Here is a 24,542-nt window from a genome sequence, read left to right on the forward strand (position 1 = left end):
ACGTCCAGGCTGACAGAGTGCGGTGGGTAACATGGTGCATGCATTATCTAAATAAGGTTGAGGGAGTGACTCCGGATTTGGTGGTTCTTTAAATGCCCGAACAGCATCGCTGAGTAGCTCAGATAGGAGACGCCAATCACCAATGCCATGTCGCTTCTCATACTCAACATACTTAAAGCCTGAGCTGATCACTTTGCCAGAGTCTTTTTGGCTATCCTGGAACATCTGCTTCACCAACGCCAACAGGCTTGAGAAAACATTGCCTGATCCACACGGGTATTCAACAAACACCTTGAGCTCAAAATCCACACCAAGCTTGGCATCAAAGGCAAACACCCTCCCAACAAGGCCATGGTCTTTCTTAAAGCGCACGTTGAATGGTGTGCAGTTGGAAAGTGTTAGCAAAGTGTCCCTAACAGATTTGGGACGTCCAGCCCAATCGTCAGATCGGTTTCGGACACTTTCTGAAAGTTCAGCTAGTGCTTCAGCATTTCTCTGTTTCTCCTTCAGATCTTTCTCAAAGTCTGAGCTCACAAAAGACATCCCAACACTCATCGCCTGTCTTTTCCCAAGTTCACTCAGCATTGGTGCAGATATAGCCAGCGGTGCAACGCCAGGTCTGGTGCCGATTAGTAGCCCATGCGGCGTACCCACAATACCTTGGGCCATCAGATTGGGCGGCACACCTGCCACCATGGTCCTTCTAGCATTAGGACTTTGCCTGCTAACCTCTGCAACAGCACCATCGTCCAACCTGGGAAGTCCATTAGGAAGCCTGGAGGGTATAAATTCTCCTCTACTCCGTTCAAATCGCTCAGCAGCGTTTCTGCCCCCATCCAGTGGGCTATCTTTCGCCCCAGGGCCGTGTTTACTACCCGGCTGCGGACCTGGAGACCTTCCGTCCTGCATCACATGGGTGCGTTTTAGCTGCCTCGCCGTGTCGATTAGCATTTCTATCCTGTCTGCACCTTCATAATTCACACACCCGCGACACACAGCTTCGCTAAAATCCCAAATCATGGCCCAAGGCATCTTGGGCAGGTCGCAAAGATAACACCATTGCCGCCTGGAAGATGCCTGCGAGGAGGAAGAGGAGGACATGTTTGATTTCTGAAACGCCCCCGATTATCTTTTGTTATCTTTTCTTCTTTTTTATCCAACTCGTCGTGTCCGTGTGATAAAACCAGTCACTTTTACACAAAAAGTGAACTTTTTTAAAGACCCAGAACGAAACTAGATCGATGTTTCTGTTTTAGCCGATGTGGCTAGCTAACTAGCTTCGGCCGCGAGAGTTTTTGCTTGGAAGAAGCTGGAAAGTTACACAACTCTGACGCGGTGCAGAATGGGAGATGTAGTTTTACTGTTATTTTATTTCCCTTTCACCCCCACTATGCTTTTCAAATTTACTTAACAAGATTTAACTCTAAAATATGTTTTCTGTTGTACAGACATCACATTTGACGCGTTGTTAATACATAGCAGATTACTAATATAATTATTAATTTATATTTAAATGATATCAAAAATCAGTTTTTGTGAGTAATTTGATTTTATTTATTTTTATTTGTTATATATTGGCGTTGGATTTTATTAGGCATATGTATTAATGTATATCCAGACTTTCGGTTTATATTCAAAACAACATGCAATTTTACCATAATGTATAGTTTTACAGCGACTTTAGGGGTGGTGTTACTACATTTCCCAGGAACCACCGCGGTATTTTTGAGTTAGTGACGCAAATTCCGTTACAACTTCCGGGAAATCAAAACCTTTATTTAATTATTTATTTATTTCGGTTTATTTATTGTAATAAATTAGAATCAAATCTGGATATGTATTACTGAAAAATGATCCCAAGAATAAAACATTTAAATGAATAACACATATTACTATAACATTGTTGCTCATTGTTGCTTTTCTATTGTATTTTGTTCAGTGTTGTCAGATTTTGGGAAACTACACATGTTGCAGCCCATATCTCTGTTTTTGACTTATTCCTTCATGGAATTACTCCATAGAAACTAAAGATACACGTGAAACAATAACAATTTATCTCAGTTTTGCCAACTCTTTCAGGGGTAAAAATGTTCATGCTTACTCAGAAAGTCACCAGATTACACTATAGACAAATGTATATATTTGTTGCATTGTCATGATTGTTTGCATATCAAAATATTTAGAATTTTTAGATTTTCAAATTAACATCGAAGAGTATACTGTCAAGTCCGTATATATTTGGACACGGGCACGATTTCCATTTATTTGGCTCTGTATTCCACCAGAATAAAATTACAATGAAACAATCAAGTAACAATGAATTTGAAGTGCAGACTTTCAGCTTTAATGTAAGAGGTTAATTTAAGTCTTTCTGTCTTTAATTTTGACTTCAGAAAGTGGAAGTGTAGCTTGCTCGATTGAGTTAAGATCAGGTGATTGACTTGGCTATTGCAGAATGTTCCACTTCTTTTCCTTATAAAAAAAACTCCAAGGTTGCTTTTGCAGTGTTTTGGATCATTGTCCGTCTGTACCGTGAAGTGCTGTCCAATCAACTTTGCTGCATTTGGCTGAATCTGGGCTGACAGTATGTCTCTATACACTTCAGAATCATCCAGCTGCTTCTATATTCTGTCGCATAATCATTAAACACCATGCATGGCCATGTTGTCACACTGCCTCCACCATTTTTAACAGACAACTTCGTCTGCTTTGGATCATGGGCTGTTCCAAGCCTTCTCCATCCTTTGGAAGGTTGATCTTAGTTTCTTCTGTCCAAAGATTTTTTTCCAGAACTGGTCTGGCTTTTTTTTTTTTTTTTTAGATGTTTTTTGGCAATGTCTAATCTGTCTTTAATAGTCTCTAACCTTCCTATTCTTGAATCTTATGAATGGTTTGGACCTTGTGGTGAACCCTCTGTGTTTGCTGAAGTCTTTTCTTGGTTGTAGACTTGGACAAGGACACGCCTACCTCCACCTTGGCTGGATGTACCAAACTGTTGATTTGGCCACTCCTAATGTTCCTGCTATCTCTTTGATGGATTTGTTTTGTTTATGAAGCTTAATGATGGCCTGTTTGACTTGCATGGAGAGCTCCTTTGAACACTTGTTGTAGGTTCACAGCAATACATTCCAAATGCAAATACCACACATAGAATCGACTTCATACCTTTTACCTACTTAACTGAGGAAATATGTCCATGAAACATGTTTTGAGTCAATTTTCAAATTACTTTTAGTTGCTTGACTAGGTAAATACCCTCAAAATTAATCGGGGATTAAATAATTAATCCATTATATAAGTTTAGCTTGAATATGTTTTGGTAAATACCTGAAAAAATGTGCATGTTCAAATATATATGGACCAAACTGTAATAGATTAGAATGTCCTTTTTTTTTTTTTTACTTCTAAACCTTATGGAGTAATAAATAAGTTATAATAAAACTTAATAAAAAAATAAGTAGTGAAAGTTAGGAGTTGGGGAAAAGAAATGATGTTGGATGGAAGTTGTTTTATTGCTTGTGAATATAGCTGAGAAAAAAGTTCAAAAATAAGAAACAACGAGGTCTAAACACTTCTTCGTGATCAATGTAATAGTGATCATAGAAACAAAAAATACTGGTCATTGGAAATCAACAGTGAATGGTGACTGGTAAACAAGCAGTGACTGTTGTTGGGAAAATTCAACTCCTGATCCAGGGTGATTACTAAAACCGGTGATTATACTGAACCATCCTAACACCTCACCATGTATAACAAGCAGCTGTGGGGCTGGGGAGCTGTATAAAGTGCTGTATCGAATCACTAAGGTCCATAAATCACCAACTTTCTTCTTTAAAATTTGTAGTTTCTATTAAAAAAGTAGAATAAAATAGAATGTTTCATATGCACCAGTAATTCTGTTCATCATATCTCACTTTTTCACAAACTACAACAAAATAAGAAAATGTTTGTGGGCTAATGTTTATAACTAATAGTTTATTCAATTATTGCAGTTATTTAGGGGCAGTGGTGGCTCAACTGGTCAAGGCTCTGGGTTGTTGATTGGAGAATCGGGGTTCAAGGCCCAGCACAGCCAAGCTGCCAATGCTGGGCCCTTGAGCAAGGTCCTCAACCCTCCCTGCTCCAGGGGCGCTGTATCATAGCTGCCCCTGCACTCTGACCCCAACCTCCTCAGTTGGGGTATGTGAAGAAAAGAATTCCGCTGTAATGTATATGTGGCGATAATAAATGCTTCTATGCCCCCGTTCTCTTCTCTCTCTTAAAACAATACAGATGCAACAACATGTAGACAATGATGAATGGTCATGATACTAGTCTTAAAACATTTAGAAAAAGTTTACTAATTATCAGTAACTCACAACTATGAAATCATTATGGTTGAACATTAGCATGATATTTAAGGCATAACTCTTTGAATTGCAAAGAAGCAACTTTGCAGCAGGAAGTTTAAAGATTCCTGGAAGCATAATTTTTCTGGTTCTTCTACACTTTTGTACATTAACAGCACAAGAAAAAAAAGAAGATGAAGTGCCCTCATTTTAGGGTTGAAAATTCTTAATTATTTTCAGTGTTAAAGTATGTGTAAATGCATTTAAATGTCAAGAATGAGTTTTCTATATCCACTTCTTTTGTATTGGAGATTTTAAAGATACATTTATTATATTTATCATGGTGTATAACATACATATGTGATTAGTCTTATATTCGTTTTATAAGCACTTGTGCATACACATATGTAAATGTCCTTAAGTGAGTATGTAATTGTATTTATAATAAGTAATTTAGCAAATACACTATTTGGACATGTGATAAATCACACACAATTGTTTGTTAAACATTTCATTACTCATTTAGACCCTCTTTTCTGAATGAATAAAAACCACTATTTTGGAAAGGCTTTCCAATGGCCCATTTATATTAGTGAGGGATGTTGTGTGAGTGAAGTCTGCATATCAGTTCACCACAAAAGTGTTCAGTGTGGACAAATCAGTGCTCTGTTCAGACTACTCAATTTCTTCCACTAAAACCATGAGACCATGAAATCATGTCTTCATTGACCTGTGCAACAAGTTTTGACCTCAGTATCAGTTAAGGAAAATCTTAATTGTACAGAATACAATTTGTCCAAAACTGTTTGGAGACAAACCACATATGGGTATGATGGTCAGGTGTCCACATGCTTTTCGCTACGTAACCAGCTTCAAGTTACAACTACGCAGTTCCCTGTTACTGGCTTAAAAGTCCAGGTACTTTAAAGTACATGTGCCTTGTGGAGCATGCGCAGACCGAGCAATGAGCAGCGTACTCGTCGTTGTTATGGTAACGCCGTGTTAAACTCAAGCAGAAATGAGACTGAAACGACTCCACATTCGTTACTATCCTCCAGGTAACACTGAAAAAGTATATAAATACCTGACTTTTTAATACTGGTTATTACTTTACAGCTCATTCCTCTATGTACACAATGTATATATTACGTGCCTGTGTTTTCTTTTTAACACGAACTACAGCTGTTTTTAAGTAAAGCTCATTAGCCGATGATAGCTAGCTAAGCTTACTGTTTACTGTTTAGTAAACAAAAATAGTCACAATAAACAGGCAAAATCTTAAGGACTCAAGTAAGCACATACACAGAAATTCAGACATCACAGTTTTATATTAGATATCATTAGATATCTTAGAAAGATATTAAGAGTTAATTGATGCAAATGCCTCAGTATTGTCTCCTCTTTGGTCTTATAGAATATTCTAGCACTTTCCAGTCACCAATTAACTGAACTATCATGCTATAACTCAGTTTTTAGTGTTATAGCATTTTCTTTCTTTTGTAAAAATGGTTAAACATATGCTGTGATGTACTGAAAACTGTTATGACCGGTCGGTTTAGGAATGTACTACCTAATTCTTACATCACACCGAGAACATTGTGTTGTGCAGGTATAATACTGGACTATGAACAAGGAGGACAGGAGAGAAGCAGATACATCGACCTGCTGCACTTAACACCAAAGTGAGTATTTAAAGCTTTGCCAGCATCAACATGTACTTTGTAGTTATTTAACATATTCAAAGTGGATTTCAACTCTGGTCAAAGCTGGGTGAAACTATGATGGGAGTAATGTCACAATGTTCAAGTGAATAATCTAGAGCCAAAACCTTTGGTACAGATGCTTTGGTAAACAGTGCTGAGTTTGACTGGATCTCATTAGTATGTCTGTACAAGTTCTTTGACATTATAATGGTGTAATTTTGTATGGATACTAGTTCCTGTTAAAGGTGTTTGGAAATAAAAGTGATGTATCTTGCTATCAGATTGCATTTAAGTCCATATGTTTACAACAGGTTCTAGCATCGACAGGAAAGAAATATGATTTTTTACTAATTTTCTTAATACCCATACGACATGATAACCACAATGCTCCAAGGAACACTTTTGTAATTGTAAACACAAAACTCCCAGCCCCAAAATAACCTAGGACACATAAGTGACTCCATAGTGAATGCCACCATTCAAAGGTGTAAAAAAAAGTGACATGATCTGTTTCTTATGCACCTTATGAATGTCCCAGCACTTAAAATATTGGCATAATTTGTTGTTTTAAACTCATTAGCTATGTTTAAAGCTATGTTTTACTGGAAATTAATTTAGGGCATACTGTAAATGGGTCTATGTGTAACATGGGTGGAAGAGGGAAGCCAGTATACTGTATGTTTGAAGCCCTGGAGTGGCCCACTAAGACAGCTAACGATAGCTACATTTAATAATTATTTATTATTGACTGTATGTCCTTTACTAACACTAGAGGTTAAGAGGGTAAGGTTAACCAGTCACTCCTTTTTAAATGTATTCCAACAACACAACGAGAGAACCATAAAAGAACCATTCAGGTGGTAACTTATAGCAGGTGTCAACACTAGATGAAAATCTTGACCTGACCCGTATGTTTCTTTAAAAAAAATCTATTTCACTTGTATTGGATTAATATTATTATATATATTAATGTAAATAATATTAATGTTATTAATATAACTTATGTTTGCAATCATGTTATTTTATTTATACAGATATTATATATATATTTTTTAAACATTGTACATGTAACGTATTTATAGCAATTCACACTGTATCTCATTTCAGCACGGATGTGAATGAGATGATATCAGAAATCAGAAGAATCGAGCCATTAATCACTGATTCACGTACCGATCAGGTGAAAGTGCTCATTAAACGATTACAGGACAAACTCAGCCAACCAGATGAACGCAGCTTTTACCTGTTCAAGGTATATGAGTTCCAACACATCTGTACACACAAATGCATTTATACACACACTGATGTTCCAGACAAATGATTGTCAATATATCAGAAATGAAAATCATCTGTGTTTAACTTGGGCAATAATACATATATACAGGCCAAAGTGTCTTTCACAGTTTTGGCAATGAACAGCAAGGCCAATTCTTACTTTTTTTGTCTTTGTGGCAAATAGACTCTCAGAGAGATGAAATTAACCTGATACAAAGGCAAAAGTGATAACAGACAGAGTCTGAAGGAAATTGAATTATATAAATATATAAACACAATAGTTTTCTTAAGCAATTTTCACTTATTCTACCTTTTCACAAACACACCTTACTGAGATTGTTACCTTTGAATACATCTTTTATCAAAGAGTATTTTTTCTTCTTGGCAATACAGTCTGTAATCATTCTGTGGGTAATAACTTTATTATCAAATAATTAATATAGATTGTTTTCAAGTACACTTTAATGCGATGAAAAAAGGTCGTAATTTCCTTTTAATAAAAATGGGCTGTTTGAGTTAGCTGTTTTCACTATAACCACAAGATGGCAGTAGATGGTTAGTTATGTAAAAAAAAAAATTTAAGAAAAAAAAAGCAAGGCCTAAAAATGAGTCCTGTCCAAACTAACAAGTTTCCCTTGGGTCAACAAGCTCAAATCAAGTGTTGATTAGCTGATCACAAACATATAGCCTTTAAGTACATGGATTAGTATTCTACCAATCTGCCAAATTTGCTAGCCATCAATCTAAAGTTTAATAGACTATTATATTGTATAATTAGCTCATTTATTAATTTCGATCAGGCGTGCAGGTGTTTGTGTGTCAATACAGATAAAGACAGCTTTAAAGGATAAACAGCTGTCTTCAAAATGAATGCTTTATTTTTGTGTTGATGCAAACATGATTTGCTGGGTAGCAGTGGCATGTTTGTGTTATGGTTGTGTTATGGTTTTGCGTATGTTCCTGTTCATTTATGTTTTAAATGTAGGTACCTACCTGTGGTAAAATAGATGGAGCAACACAAGAGAATAGAAATGCTCTATACACATGACTATTATTGTGTGCCACGCATATTCACAACTAATATTCACATTCACAATTGATCACTATTCACAACCAATTTTTTCCCCTTTCATTCCTTTTGCTCTCTGTATTAATGTGATGTTCGACATTCGACCGCTTGTTTGTTTCTACTTGTTTGACTGCAGATATGATCACCACACAGCACTGTGCACACTTGTATTTTAAAGGAAGCGGAACTGAAGTCATTAGATTTTACAGTGGCTTGTCTGACCCCATGTCTTTGTAATGTAGAAGCTCTTTTTATATTCACCTACACTGTGCCACATTACCACCAGTGTTGATGGTCATAAAAATACAAAAAAATATATATATGTGACATAATCTGATGCCTTATTATTTCCTATCTTCACAAAAGTTATTTAGAAGTAAGCGGTGTCCCCGAATGTAGCCTTATTTTTCAATATTGTTATTTTATCTTGCCAGAACAGACAGCACACTAATTAACATTAAAACCACTGTCAGGTGAAGTGAATAACATTGATTATCTTGAACAGTCAGTTCTCAGAGTTGGGAAGCTGAAATCATGAAAAATGGGCATAAGAAGCTGAGTGACTTTGACAAGAGCCAAAGTGTGATTGCTAGACAACAGTGTCAGAGCTTCTCCAAAATGGCTGGTCTTCCCTGAATGCAGCGGCTAATACCTACCGATCCAAGGAAGTACAACCGGTGATCTAGTCAAGGCTCACTGAAGGACCAGGAAACAAATGCTATCCTGTCTGTTCCAGTCCCACAGAAGAGGTTCTGTAGCACAAATTGCTGTCTAGTTAATGATGTGGTGTGCAACGCAGCTTGATGAGCATATGGCTGCATAGCTGTGAATCAATCAGAAAGACCCCTGTTTTCTTTTACATCATGTGGGCAGCTGGGTATGTGTTCATTGCTTATGTAAACAAAGTACATGATTTGCAAAGAAGCAAAAGGCTTTCTTTTTGTCTGCATCTTCCATTGATTCATATGGATTTTTGTTTTAACATTTTATCCGTTGCATATGTTTGATGGCCAGGTGTCTACATACTTTTGGCCATACAGTTTAGCACTTATAATAGTATGTTGTGTGACAAGTTTTGCTATTTTCCCAGACAGAAGGATGCAATTATTTAATGTTTTCTGGGCCTGTCTGCCAAAGACCGATCCAGGTACCAGCTGGTATGACTGCTCTTTCTAAGTCTAATCTTTAACCCACCCTTAAATGTGCATAAGAGTTCATCAGTGAAATCGGTACATTGTGGAATATCCCAGCAACTTGCATGGATGAATGCACCATGAAACAGATTAGGCACTTGTCCAGCTACATTGGCAGGAGGATCCGAATTTACTTTTCCCTAGAAGTATATTCAATGCCACTTCTCTGCTGTGCTCCTGATTTTACCTATAATCTGTGTCTGTTTTGATGTGTAGCTACCTGCACTTTCTAAGTGGAGCTCAATTTCATGAAATAAGATACTTGAGAGGTTAACTCTAGATCACAAATGTTAACTCTAGACCACAATGTTTGGGCATTGATCATGTTCATCATCCAAATCCATCAAGACTTGGCAGAATGAACAAATCTTGGTGCCTTAGAATTAACAGAAGATTTGGAATGTTGACAATGGCTTGTTTTTTACTTTTTAACACAGCTACTGAAAATAATAACAGGGCAACTATTGTTGATCAGCAAAATATAGACTAGAACAAAATGAGTAACAAGACAATTAATGAGAAGATAACAATTGGACCTAAACAAACCAGACTGGTTTATTAAGGTCCAAATCTAGGTGAAATTGCTGTGTTCTTATGTACACCAATCAATGGTACAAAGGGGAAAATGCACCAGGGTGAATATGTGAACTTACTGTTAGAAAAGAAAGAAAATGAAGGTTTAGATTTGAAAAATGTGCTTTGCATTCTTAAAAAGCTAACATTTTTATCTAACGTCACTTCCAAGCGCATTACCATGTGAAGCAGCACGACAAATTCATGCATGCACAAAATTACACTTTTTCGTGTTGCCACATCTGTCCCTACATCTGTGCATGCTGAAAGCATAATATATATGAAAGCATAATATGGAGCAAGTCGTGGCCTAATGGTTAGAGAGTCTGACTCGTAATCCTAAGGTTGTTGGTCCGAGTCTCGGGGCGGCCACGACTGAGGTGCCCTTGAGCATGGCACCGAACCCCCCAACTGCTCCCCGGGCACCGCAGCATAAATGGCTGCCCACTGCTCCGTGTGTGTGTTCACTGCTGTGTGTGTGCACTTTGGATGGGTCAAATTCAGAGAACGAATTCGAGTATAGGTCACCGTACTTAGCCGTACGTCAAGTCGCTTTCACTTTTCACTTTCACTTACTTGCTACCTCCACTGGATGCAATACCACCACAACCCACTGGGAAATCATGGTTTATGGGCCGAAAATGACTGATGTATGGAAATTGTTCAGCCAGGATTATAGATTGGAAATGAATTAATGCACTTAAGCACACCAATTCACAATACACTCTCTCCATCCATCATTCCCTCCCTTTCACTCCTTTTCTCTTTTTTCTTTCCCTCTCTTTTTAGGTGCTTCAGGCTCACATCCTGCCTCTTACCAATGTCGCCTTCAATAAATCAGGGTCGAGGTGAGTTTATCTCAGCCGCTCATGTTCCGCTCACTCCCTCACTCACTCCTCCTCTCACCCTTTTCTCCCTCATCTTGTCTGCAGTTTCATAACCGGGAGCTATGACAGAACATGTAAAATATGGGACACTGTGTCTGGCGAGGAGCTGCACACACTGGAGGGGCATAGAAATGTTGTTTATGCCATCGCATTTAATAATCCCTATGGGTAAATATTATTATTATTATTATTGTTATTATTATTCATTACCATCTGATCTATTTCTTTTTCTGTTTCATCCTTATGTCCTTGTACATTGGAATCAGACCTCCTTTAAATATAAACTCTTACAGTATATGTGCAAATGTTTGCGGACACCTGAACATCAGCACTAAATGTTGATCTTCCCCAAACTAATTTGAAAGTGTACAGTCATGTAGAATGTCTTTGTATGTAGAATTACAGTTTCCCTTTACTGGAACTAAGAGGCTCAAACAAGCTCCAGCATAACAATGCCCATGTGCACAAAGTATTCTCCATGAAGACATGGTTTGCCAACATTGGATTGGAAGAACCAGAGTTGAATATAACCCCATTGAACACCTTTGAGGGGGGCACGGTGGCTTAGTGGTTAGCACGTTTGCCTCACACCTAAAGGGTTGGGGGTTTGATTCCCGCCTCTGCCTTGTTTGTGTGGAGTTTGCATGTTCTCCCCGTGCCTCGGGGGTTTCCTCTGGGTACTCCGGTTTCCTCCCCCGGTCCAAAGACATGCATGGTAGGTTGATTGGCATCTCTGGAAAATTGTCCGTAGTGTGTGTTTGTGAGAGTGAATGAGAGTGTGTGTGTGCGCCCTGCGATGGGTTGGCACTCCGTCCAGGGTGTATCCTGCCTCGATGCCCGATGACGCCTGAGATAGGCACAGGCTCCCCGTGACCCAAGAAGTTCGGATAAGCAGTAGAAAATGAATAAATGAATGAACACCTTTGGGAGGAACTGAAATGCTGACTGCACCCCAGGCCTTCTCACCTGATACCAGTGCCTGACCTCAATAATGCTTTGATGGCATAACAAGAAAATCACCATGGCCATGCTCCAAAATCAAATGGAAATCCTTCCCTGTAAAGTAGAAGATTAACATGGGAATTCAGCTGGCATGGGGAGTCCAGGAGTATAGGTGTGATGTTCAGAAGTGATGATGAATTGTCCACAATCCTTTGCCCATATGCTGTATTTGTTAATAAATAAATGAGAACATATTGCAGCACAATATGCACAAATCTGAAAGTATTGGATAATTGAAAGATTTAGTGTCAGGATCCTAATGAAGGTGTAGTTCTGGGGATCTCAAACTTTTGAGATCCCCAGAACCATTTGGAACCGAACAGATAAAGTACGACAAAAGCTCAAAATTAAAAAGCAATTGGAATTACTGGAGCCTCTAAGATAATAATTTAACCTGTTTACATATGTTATGTATAAGTAAAATATTCAGATGTATATCATTAACTGGTTCATTAACTGTGTGACAGAAGCTGGAAAAGCTTATCACAGTCTAGATATGCCTCAGTATATTTTAAGCGTATAAGTTGGGAACATCTCGTACAGTGTGGAGACATTGTCTTGTCTGTGGTGATGTTGGAGCAAGTCAGTGTCAAAAACTTACTCTGCATGGTTCAGCGCTAAGGTGACTGCACTTGTGTGGCTGGGTCAGTCTGGAATCTAGGCATATATATAAATTACACTGCTAAATGTATGCCAGTAACAGAACCGTGTGCCATCATTGCCTATTGCAAACAATTATTTTATATGTTCCCAAACGTCTCTGAAGGATAGGTGAAGTTTGTTGCCATGTTGCTGCAGTCTTTGGTGCTGTGAAACTGTGTGAGACAGGGTTTAAATGCTCCATCTGTGACATCTGAGACTTGCATGTGGATGCACATGAAGAAGAAAATACATGCAAATCAGTGCTTGCTATTTTATTATAGCATTATTATTATAGCAAATTATATAATGAATACATTTTGTTGCCATTAGCTAAAAATATATACTTGTTATTAAGCTAAATGTAGATTAGTGCATGTTTAATGCTCATTTGTTATAGGTCTTTGAAGGTGAGTAAGATGAATGACATTGCTAAACACTTCAAGTATGTTCTTATGTGGTTTTCATGGAAAATCACATACACAGAACAACACAGTCCTAATTTAAATGGTGACATTTTTGATCGCATAATTACGATTGCAATATCAGTGTGTATGTCTTGAACGTGCCGATGTCTTGAATGTGCGCAATAACTAACTGGAAACGTTCAAGGACCAAAGACTTCACTTCCATAAACCCATGAATAGCATTTGAAATGGTCTATACTCCGTTTCTTGCATTTTGTGCTGCTTCTGTTTTAACACCATGACTAGTGTATGGTGTAAAATGCCACTTTGATTATACTGCATTAAACATGCTGTCCTGCTAATCAAACAGCTTTAATTATTATTTTAAAATATTCCATGAATCAACTGTTCATGTGCATGTAGCTAAAAATCTGCAATCCTATTCCCATCCCAGGAGAGAGTTCCAAACCCAAGGCATTATATGACATCATCAACTGACAACTGCAATTGAACTATACAACCATCCACACTTTAAACCCTGACAGTTTTAAATTTAAATTTAGAAAACTGAAGTTCAAACAGAATTTGTACACACACACACACACACACACACACACACACACACACACACACACACACACACACACACACACACACACACTCTACAGGTTCAGCCAGCTCCGGGCTGTTATGTGGAAGCTCTTGTCATTTTGAGTCAGGTGCTCATTCCCTTATCCCTATTTGCTCTTTTGTGTCTTTATCTATCTTTCTTCATCTCTCTGTTTCTCCCTCATTCATGTTCCATTTCTCTCCCTATAATGTTAGCTTATTTGTTTCTCCCTAAATCTATGGATGAAGAAACTATACATTTTCAGATATATGGAACTGCAGGGACAGAAACATGTTCATTTGTATTTTTTGTGTTTCTCTCTACCTTTGTCTCTCTTAGAGATAAAATAGCTACAGGCTCCTTTGATAAGACCTGCAAATTATGGAGCGCCGAGACTGGAAAGTGTTTCTACACATTTAGAGGACACACAGCGGAAATTGTACGTCTTACATTCGTTAAATCTGCAAGAGTCTGTGAGAGAGCTTCTTTTATTCTGTTATTTTATCCTGAAATAGATTAAAGGTGAAAAATATGTGTTTGAATTTTGGTGAATCTCAGTTCACACACAGTATATAATCCTTAAAATCCTTGTACTCATTCGGAGGCAGGCTCATGTTTGTCACTCTAGTAACTACATGCATTTTCCTATTAGGTTCACTGTAGGTACTGAATAATTCATAGTAATTACTGAATAATTAAAAAAGATATTAGGTTCACAACAAAAATGATAAGTGATACCATCAGCAACCTTCTAAGTGTGTGACATTTTTTCATCGGTCAGAAACCATTGACATTTGCTGTCATCCTAAAAACAACCAACAATATAAAACACTCCGGCTGATTGTACAGATCATACAGTTATAAAACCTGTGTATGTGTGTGTCCTCTGCAGGTCTGTGTAACATTCAACCCCCAAAGTACCCTGGTTGCCACAGGCAGCATGGACACTACAGCGAAATTATGGGATGTGGAGAGTGGCAAAGAGGTTTCCACCCTAGCAGTGCGTATCTCTGGCTGTGTTCCAATTCTATTTTGTCCCCCACTCTCAGTGGAGGCCCTATAGCTATCTTAAAGGCAGTTTGATTACTATAACAGTTTCACACTGTCCAGAAACAGTGTTTAAACAGCAGCAATGAAATATTTCAAATATATGTTATAAAGAAGAATAGAAATGTATTATTAATTGTCAGACTCTATTACAGTAGTATATTATTTTAACGATTTTTCTCTCAACTGAAAAGTTGAGAGAAAAACGATTTTTCTCTCAACTGATTTTTCTCTCAATGAAAAAAGAGTGCCTGCTGCAACCATTTTATGATATTTTCTTATGAACTTTAATAAGTACATGTTGACTACAATGAAATTTCCCGATTAAAAACCCTACATTCTGTAACTTTCTATATTTGAACAAGCATACTTTATAAATAATATGCATGTTAAAGTTTCACAAACAAAAATATCTTCTGTCATAATTAATCCAGTAGTTATTCTGGGAAAGCTTTTAAGAAATTAACATTCGTGCCAATGAATGACCAAATCAATTGTGTTACTTTGCTAGATACACATTACAAGTGGCAACATGAAGATTTTATACAACTTTCATTTGAGTAGATAATGCATTTTCCTGGAACCCCAATAATCAGAATAATCAGTCTTTAAGTTGTTGTACATTCTCTACTTTTTTCTTTGGTGAAGAATATGGACTAACGTCTCATTTTCTGTTTCGTTTGTCTTTTTGTCTCTCACACTTTGTCTCTTTTAGGGCCACTCTGCTGAGATAATCTCTCTCTCGTTCAACACAGTTGGCAATCGTTTAGTGACTGGGTCATTCGATCACACACTTACACTGTGGGATGTACCATCAGGGAGGTATGTGTGACCAGGCAATTCATGGGGTCCTATGAGTTTTGAACTAAGACTCTAGCTATCAGCATAGCTATACCTGACTCTACATAAACACTTTACAATTGTTATTAGATTTTTATTTTTTATTTATTGGGCTGTGTGTGTCATTGAAGGCGAATACACACTCTGATAGGGCACAGGGGGGAAATCAGTAGTGTGCACTTCAACTGGGACTGTTCCCTCATTGTCTCTGCCTCTATGGACAAAAGCTGCAAGGTCAGATTTCTGTGCAATATTCAGTACATATCACAAACAGATGTTTTGTGTTGTGTGTGTAAAAGGCCAAAACTAAGTTCATGTTGGCTTAAATGTGTCTGCAGGTGTGGGATGCTGAGAGTGGTAAATGTTTGGCGACTTTAATTGGCCATGATGACGAGGTGCTGGACGTTTGCTTTAATTATACTGGTCAACTCATTGCAACTGCGTCAGCTGATGGTGAGACCATTGCTACCACAGCATCACATGACAAATATCCATACCTCTACCAACCACATTCAGTAACTGTCAGGCATATTATTACCAAAACCATACCTCTCATATCCTTATACCCATCACAGTCTTCACCTTCACTATAATCATTAAAATGATGATCACATTCATCACCATCATCATGAACTGCATTACAAGAAGATTATCATAATGACAACCATCATTATTAACCATCATTAATAACCATCATTATTATTGTCTTCTTATTCCTCCCTCTGTTTAGGTACATCCAGGATATTTAATGCAGAAACGTTCCAATGTGTCTGTAAACTTGAGGGTCATGAAGGAGAGATATCTAAGGTAAGTCATACACACCCACACGTTTATCTTTTTCCTTATCACATCTCCATTTCCTGTGTCTCTTGTTCATTTCCTGTTTTTCTTGCCTGTCTGTCACTTCCTGTTTGTCTAAACCTGTCTCACACTCCATCAATTTCTCTATACCATTTTTCTCATATTTTTTCAGATACCAATTTCCTTATCACTCCTGTCATCATGCCACATTTATATCATTATTCATACACCCTCCTCTATCCATACTTGCTTCCTTTCTCTCACACACTCTCTCTTTTTCTTCTTCAGCCAGAATATTTCCATTTCCTGGATAATGGATTATAATTCAAACACACTCTTACAATTTATAACAACATTCACATAAAGGACTATTCATCAAATTGAGTTACAGAACTGCCACAGTGACACAGGTCACACAGAGTTTAAACAGACTCTCTTCTTTCACTCACACTGAATCTACAGACGTTAACATTTTGTAATATGATAATTGCCTAAGTAAAAATAGTAGTACTCATGGTTTGATAAAAAGCAGTTTTGACATGTTTAACACTGTGAGGTTAATGATAGGTGGCTGGAAAATGAATTGTAGATCGTGAACAGCTAAAAGCAATGTAGCAAAATAGTACCATCACAAACAGCTAGTTAAACAGTTAGGTTTAACAATACAGCTGGTTAGCTAACTAATCACTAGCGAATAAACAATTGTATTTTTTTTTTATCATAAAGTTTATTTCTAACTAACTAATCACTAGCGAATAAACAATTGTATTTTTTTATCATAAAGTTTATTTCTAATTACAATTCTTTTCAGATCCACTTCTTTCTCTACTTTTGTGACATTTTCTTGATAATGTCACCTCAGATGTTGAATAACAACCTCTGAAATTACCCTGCTGAAGACGAGGCTTTTGAAACACCACACACATTGGAGATTTACGAACAGCAAAACTCAGAGAAGGGGCCTCTGAGTGTAAATTCTCATGTGCAGAAGCCATAGGCATATACAACTTTGTCAATGCATAGTACAAGTACATAGCGACAAAATGTACAACAATAAATAAAGCAGGTAGAATGTGCACAAAAATAGTGTGTGTATAGGTATATATGCCAGTTGTATAGACAGTACAATGTTGTATGTACAACAATAACCAAGAAATATACAGTGTATGTACAGATAATATACATAAATGGAGGTTAACTAGGCGAAACACTGAATGTACTTTTATATACCATTATAATTGGTGGAAAAGATGTATGGGGTAGAGCAGAACTGCAATATGACTGCAGACACTGAAGTATTAGTGAGACATCAGGGTGTCAGTTAACGGGGTGTCTTCAGTAAAAAATCCCAACCCAGGGAGGGCCGAGCGACGCCCACTGCTGAGTGGGAGGGCCGAGCGACGCCCACTGCTGAGTGGGAGGGCCGAGCGACGCCCACAGCCGATCAGGAGGGCTGAGCAACGCCCACAGCCACTGGTTTTAAATGACCATAAAGAATAGACAAAATAAGATGCTCCACAAATTGTTAGGTGCCAGGCTAGAGGCTATCCAGCTGGGATAGAAGTCTGTAAATGGCTGAGTCCTGTCAGGAAACAGGGGTGTCTTAAGGGATTAAATCCAGACCCAGATGCAGGGATAACATATAAAAGGGATTTATTAAGGAAAACAACAAACACATGGAAAAACACTGGGGAAGACAAAGCAACTGAGATAACAAACAAAAACCTGGTCACATGATAACTAATCAAAAACACAAACACAAGGACAGCAAAAAAAACAACCGGTATAAATGGGGAGGACAAGCCAGGGCTAACACATGTGATACAAAAAACATAAACAAAAGCACATTGCACAAGACAAAACTAAGCCTGCCAGAACGTTCCCCTGGTGTTCAGACAGGGAACAGTCCAAGCCAACCATGACACAGGTTCCTAGTGGTATAGTGGAGAGTTTATTTAGTTTGGTTATTTGGTGCAGATGGTCCTGTAAGCAGTGCCACTGCGACCTTTCAGACATTGAAAGATGGTCATATCTCTGGAGTTTAAAAAAAGTCACAGAAAATCATGACCTGGCATCTTAAGAAGAAGGACACAATTCTTCATGGGGAATGTGTTATGATCCATCAAAACCTTCTCCCAATCTGGAACACATAATGCTCAAGTGCTGGCAATTTACATGATCAAGCAAGATTACAGCACTTATTAAATTGACTGTTTATTTCCCAGCACAAGCAGACTCTTAACACATATGCCTAAGCATTTAATTTTAATACTTAAGGACATCAACACACAGGAATCCATGTATTCAGATGCCAGCCTTATTGCTGCCTAATGCTTTTAATCAGGATAGCCCCAAATATTACCAACATACAAACAACACATCAGGAAACTGCATACTTTCACTGCTAACATCTTCCTTTACCCCCCAAAACATAATTTGGATTTATCCCAACCAGAAATTATGGATTATACATCCTTCGTGCCCATGAATTCACAGACATTATCAGTCTCTCTCTCACTCAGCCTATTTCAAGATGTCCACTGTTGTTCCTGTTTCTAGGTATAAAAAGGCAACATTTCTTAATGAATGGTGACCGGTAATATTCATGTACATCATAAGCAAGTGCTTTGGGAAGGGTGTGAATCCTGCTCAGCATCATGCACACTATCAGCTTAGGCCCTCTGCTATTTGATCCTGTCATAACAGATCTACAGATGATGCAATCTCCACTGCATTTCACACAGCTGTGTGAGAATGCTGTTTGTAGATTACCGCTTAGCATTCAACAACACAGTGCCCTCTGGACTAGACATCAGCTCAAAGACCTGGGCTTGAATCCTTCATCGTGTAAACAAATCTTCAGTACCTTCTATAGCATATGAAAAGGGAGGGTCTTCAGGAATTGTGTCAACCCTCTGAGATCCTCATCCTTTGCTTAAGGAAAATATCTTATGCAGAAAGGCTTTTTTTGAACTGCAAGGATACCTTTTATTGCAGCTCTTTCTAAGACTGAAAGAACTTGTTTGTACAGAATATCTTGGGGCAATATTTCCATCAGGACCAAATGATCGGAGGCTTTCTTCTGTAAAATGCCTCAATGCGATATCCTGCTGAGGTCGTATGTGTTGGAAGACTGGACCGGTGTGGCACCACACAAAAAGTCCTTTTGTCTGTACTGTACCTGTTTTGTGGTTTCAAACTTGTATCTTACTGTCTAGTCCTTGTTTTTTAACATTAGGTGCAAAGCGTGACCTTTGCATATAATGCATGCCTGAAATAGCAAACACAGAAATAGTAGTGGTAAGCACAGAGCAATAAAGTCAGTGTATGTGAGAAATAAAAACAACTTCTCAAGGCCAGCAGACACTACAGCACTCAGTGGTGATTTAAAACAATACTGGCAGATTATATAATGTTTATATAACCATTTTATAATTGTGGGTTTTTGGCATGTAAAAAAAATCAAACCATGATATATAATTGTTTACCTTTATTTTTATTTTTACAGATAAATTACCCTCTAATGTGAAATAGCTACCACCAAAATTCAAATGAAAATTAAATACAGCATATATTTCTACACTATGCCTTCTGACAGATCTTAATTTTGTTAATTGTATTGCACTGGTGTCCTGTTTACAGCCTTCGTATAGTTACGAAGTTTTTTTTTTTTTAGTTTTCAATAGGATTTAGATCTGTTCTGTGACTGGCCCAAGTTTTCAAACCCTGAACAACGACTTCTTCCAAAGTCATTCCTTTGTTGACTTGTATTTGTTCTTTAAATGATTATTGTGCTGGAAGGTGACATTTTTTTAATCAGTTTTCACTGTCTAACAGAGACCTGCAGGTTTTGTCCCAAAACAAATTAGAGCTTGGCGCTATCTATTATTCCCTCTATCTGCTAGAGCCCCAGTCCAAGTTCAAAAATCAGCCCCATTGCTAGATGTTCCCAAAATCATGCTTCACCATGGGTATTGTGTTTTTTGAGCAATACGCTGTTTTGCCCGTGTGCCAAACATATCTATTTTATAATTATGCCCAAAATGTTCTACCTTGATCTCATAAAACAGTAATACATTTTGCCACATGTTTTGGGGTGATCTAAGTGGACTGGGCATTACCTATTCTTTGTAATGCCGCCGTCGTGCCACGATTTCTCCAGGTGATAAGGATGAGCTTCACGGAGTCACTTGTTTTTATAATGTGGTTGGTTAATTCTGAACACAGTTCATGTAGACAAGTTTATACTGTATCTATTTCTACTTCTATTTGGATGGTTACTATATGACATTAAAGAGGGAAAAAACTGGTTTGATTTAGCATGGTATGCAGATTGGAAATTAGATGGGGGTATTCATAGCGATAGGGTCAGGACCCTTGTACCGCTGATAATACCCACATTACCCTAAAATCTACTCCACCTAGGAAGTCTGAGTATAACAAAGTGTAGTGAAAATGTTTTGAAGTATGGTAACTGTGATGTATGGTATAATGGATTACATGCCGTAATTGTGCATTTGCATTTTGAATGAAGATAAAATTATATCAGCATTAATTTTACATGGCTTGTGACTCTTTATCTCTTCCAGGTGTGCTTTAACCCACAGGGGACACGTGTATTAACAGCAAGTGCAGACAGAACAGCACGTGTGTGGTCTGTGAACTCTGGCACATGTCTGCAGGTGTGTGATTATGTAATGTATTATATAATTGACCAATTTTGCACCCTTTACTCAATTTACATAAACCTTCAGGATTTAGGATTGCACAAATGTACGATCGTAGTTAACGTGCAGTAATATTAATGTGTGCAGGTTTTAGAGGGACACACAGATGAGATCTTCTCCTGCGCCTTTAACTATGAAGGAGACACTATTATTACAGGCAATGACATGCACACACAGACCCACACATAAACACCCACATATAGACACACATGTCGACACACTGTTAGTTCAAATGTGAAGCCATATGTCACAAAAAATTGTGTGTGTGTGTGTGTGTGAGAGAGAGAGAGAGAGAGAGAGAGAGAGAGAGAGAGAGAGAGAGAGAGAGAGAGAACATGAAACAAAAATGACTGAATTTATGGTTTTTCTTTTTCTCCAGGTAGTAAAGATAATACCTGTCGGATCTGGCGTTGAGACTTATACACAAAGAGGGCAAACTTCAGTATTAACAAACACATTTGAACATGTTGTTCTCTTCAGCCTTCTAACTTATAGCATATAACGGTTGTGCTGAGAATCTGCTCACACTTACATACGCACACACTAGCTGTGTATGAAATCCTTTTGTGAAATATTTTTGTATCTCCTGTTCACACAGCATTTGCTTCACTTTTTGATTTTTTTTCCAATTGTGAAAACACTAACACACCCGAGCATCCGGTGCTTAGCAACAATCAATAGTAAAACAGGTGTAGGAGTAATTACTAGATTTAAGTGAAATGATCATAGAAAATGTTCTATTTCTCATCCTTTATTTAGACTTATAGTACACTTTTAGACTCCTGATTGGAAGCAAGCAGGAAATAAGCTGAATCAGTCTATCAGGTTTAAAAGTACCTTTGGTGTGTCTAAAACTGAGCTGCCTTGATGCCTTGCTGCTTGTGCTGTTGCAGAATATATCGACACAAAGTCCATTACACAAGAGGAAATAACATATCAGTGTGGAAAATGATACTTTAAGAAAAAAACAAAAAAGAGTGAGTATGCTGTAATTATCAGGCATTTCTTACTTAAAATGTAATCTTATTAAATATAGCAAAAATGTTATGTAACAATAAAACAATGTTCATGTGTTTTCTGCCACAGTTGTTTATAGCCTGGCTGCTGTATTATAAGATATGTAGGACATTGAAATTTAGATTTTCTCACCAGCTGCCTCTGCTTAATTATTACTTTCAGAAACATAACTTAGTGATCACACCTAACAGCAAAATGTGGAAGAATGTTATTTTAGTGACTTTAACCATGCAATGGTTGTTGGTGATGGATTAACTGGGTTGAGTATTTCAGAAAGGTCTGATCTCCTGGGATTTGCACGCACAACTGTTTCTAGAGTTGGTGTGAGAAACCGTGAGCATCAGTTTTGTAGTTTGAAGCCTTTTGACCAGACTGGTTAGAGCTGGTGGGAAGGCTAGTGTAACTCAGCTGTAAGGCTCAATAACTACTCTTTACAACAGATTGAAAAAGACTAGAAAGAAAACAAGAAGTGGTGCAATATATATCAATGCTACTATTGCTCTACTATTGCATAATTCAATGAGATTACATTTTTCAACATTTTGAACCTTGCAACCTGTATCTACATGATTTTATGCACAACACCTTAAGATACCTGCATAAATTAAGAGTGATATGGATGTTCCTATCAAAGGGGCTGGTGAGTGTATATACACTGCCTCCTGAATACAGCCTTACAAGGCAGCGGTTTTATGTTTTAGACACACCCTTAGCCTTAGAAAGTGATGATGATGTCTACATATAATGCTTTACCACCATATTGTTTCATTGTTTAGATTATTTGGTGTACATGCCTGTATGTTCTGCTTCCGGATCTGTTGGCTTTGATTCATCAAGGTACAGTACTGACAAATTTCACTAAAGAGTTCTTGTTTAAGCAAAGCATATACTAAATACTAAAGCAATCAGCATCAGCAAGTTATGCATAGTAATAGGAATGATGAAATGCTCAGCAATATTTTTACTGTGGATGCAAATATTGTCCTAGTATGTGTTACTAAACACATTACAGTACTTACTTTAACTACTGGGCACTACTCCAGAGGTAGCTGTAGTGAATAATGTGGGCAAAATGGGTACAAAGAATTCAACGTGTTGTAATTTCAATGTGTGTATTAAAAAAAATTTTTCAAATAAAGGACAATTACTGAAATATTCTTACATACAATTTTATTGAATTTGAAAAGATAATACATTCAGATATACAGTCACAGATTGGATGCCTTTGTGCTTTCCGTGCTGATATTTAGAACACTACTCTTATTACGCAATTCAAATTTCACACACATGGATTTCACATATACAAATTTTTACATGACAAGTAAAACAGTACTCACGCAATATTACTGTAAATAGCTTCTGCAAACTTCCCTATTTACACCTAACTAAAATAAAGTTTTCATTGTACTCACAACATACTGTAACACACCTCTAAATGTACCACAGAAACAAGCAGATGTGTTCATAAAAGTAGAATGAAAGAAAATTCCTTCTCTATTTAGAGTGCTGTACTCAAATTATTATATACAACTAGAAATCAGTCATTTTCAATATTTTGCTTCGTATCCAGACAGATTTTATATATTTGAACAAAACACCATTTGAAATACATTTATAAATTCTCAAGCTACAAAATGGCTGGTTTTATAACTATCCTGCCTACCAGCATGTGGGATTGATCATCATTTGCAGATTTCATTAGCTGTGCCAAAAAGACAACGCATGAATAATTAAAGGGGAAATAAATCCTCCAATCACAAAATGTCTGTGAAGTGAGAGGGCATGGCTAATCTGACCTCGTAACATGTAATAGCTCACTGACGGACAAAAAGAGAAAGGAGAGAGAGAGAGAGAGAGAGAGAGAGAGAGAGAGAGAGAGATAAAGAAAGAGAGAGAGAGAGAGAGAGAGAGAGAGAGAGAGAGAGAGAGAGAGAGAGAGAGAGTTTAGACTTTCACATCCCAGCATAGGACATACACAGTGGTTACAGATTTAGGGCTCTTAAGAGCACATCATTGCCACAGTGTGTGTGTTTACATGTGTGTTAGCGCTGTGTTTTCAGAAGCCAGTCGAATAGACCAAGCTCTTCTTCACCCTCACTGTGGAGTCGACAAAACTGCAGAACAAGGCTGAATAAGTCTCCAACACACCACGATCTCTGAGCAGCCAGGTGCACCACTTTCTGAAACTACACACACACACACACACACACACACACACACACACACACACACACACACACACACACACACACACACACACAAACATTGTTTGATGTGAATAAAAAAATTAACAAAAGATTAAATTAGATTATAATGTCAGGAAGTATAGATTTTTATAAAATAACAAAAGTCCACAGCACACTTTATAACTAAAATTATCCAGAAGATAGGTTTGTTCAGAGATTAATGGAACCGTTCCCTTTC

At 37.6% G+C, this 24,542-nt stretch overlaps 3 protein-coding genes across 7 annotated transcripts in view; 1 reads left to right on the top strand and 2 right to left on the bottom strand.

Moving 5' to 3' along the window:
• The window catches only part of irf2bp1 (interferon regulatory factor 2 binding protein 1), a 4,762-nt gene extending 3,422 nt beyond the window's left edge, over positions 1 to 1,340 (bottom strand). Inside the window, exon 1 of the mRNA XM_027140294.2 lies at positions 1 to 1,340. This exon is cut by the window's left edge and continues 709 nt beyond it. Coding sequence (XP_026996095.1) covers positions 1 to 1,101 — 1,101 coding nt within the window. The 5' untranslated portion in view covers positions 1,102 to 1,340.
• A 3,920-nt stretch (positions 1,341 to 5,260) lies between these two features.
• On the top strand, positions 5,261 to 23,273 carry daw1 (dynein assembly factor with WDR repeat domains 1). Of its 2 annotated transcripts, XM_027140292.2 has the most exons (14): positions 5,263 to 5,386; positions 5,938 to 6,010; positions 7,139 to 7,283; positions 10,931 to 10,989; positions 11,074 to 11,196; positions 14,026 to 14,125; positions 14,579 to 14,686; positions 15,449 to 15,555; positions 15,705 to 15,807; positions 15,912 to 16,026; positions 16,304 to 16,380; positions 20,964 to 21,056; positions 21,189 to 21,258; positions 21,481 to 23,273. In XM_027140292.2, the coding sequence occupies exons 1-14, from the start codon at positions 5,347 to 5,349 to the stop codon at positions 21,513 to 21,515; spliced, it is 1,248 nt and encodes a 415-aa protein (XP_026996093.1). In that variant the 5' UTR covers positions 5,263 to 5,346; the 3' UTR covers positions 21,516 to 23,273. The 2 variants fall into 2 exon arrangements, with proteins under 2 accessions (XP_026996094.1, XP_026996093.1); XM_027140293.2 differs by lacking the exons at positions 20,964 to 21,056; positions 21,189 to 21,258; positions 21,481 to 23,273 and adding an exon at positions 17,186 to 17,416 and having other exon boundaries at positions 5,261 to 5,386.
• Positions 23,272 to 24,542, bottom strand: part of LOC113638819 (SPHK1 interactor, AKAP domain containing) — a 44,459-nt gene continuing 43,188 nt past the window's right edge. For all 4 annotated transcript variants that reach the window (XM_047822598.1, XM_027140290.2, XM_047822596.1 and 1 more), the window contains one exon: positions 23,272 to 24,304. In XM_047822598.1, the coding sequence (XP_047678554.1) occupies positions 24,161 to 24,304 (144 nt within the window). In that variant the 3' untranslated portion in view covers positions 23,272 to 24,160. The remainder of the gene's footprint in view (positions 24,305 to 24,542) is intronic.

This window comes from Tachysurus fulvidraco, chromosome 13 (assembly GCF_022655615.1).
Source record: "Tachysurus fulvidraco isolate hzauxx_2018 chromosome 13, HZAU_PFXX_2.0, whole genome shotgun sequence".
Classification (NCBI taxonomy): domain Eukaryota; kingdom Metazoa; phylum Chordata; class Actinopteri; order Siluriformes; family Bagridae; genus Tachysurus; species Tachysurus fulvidraco.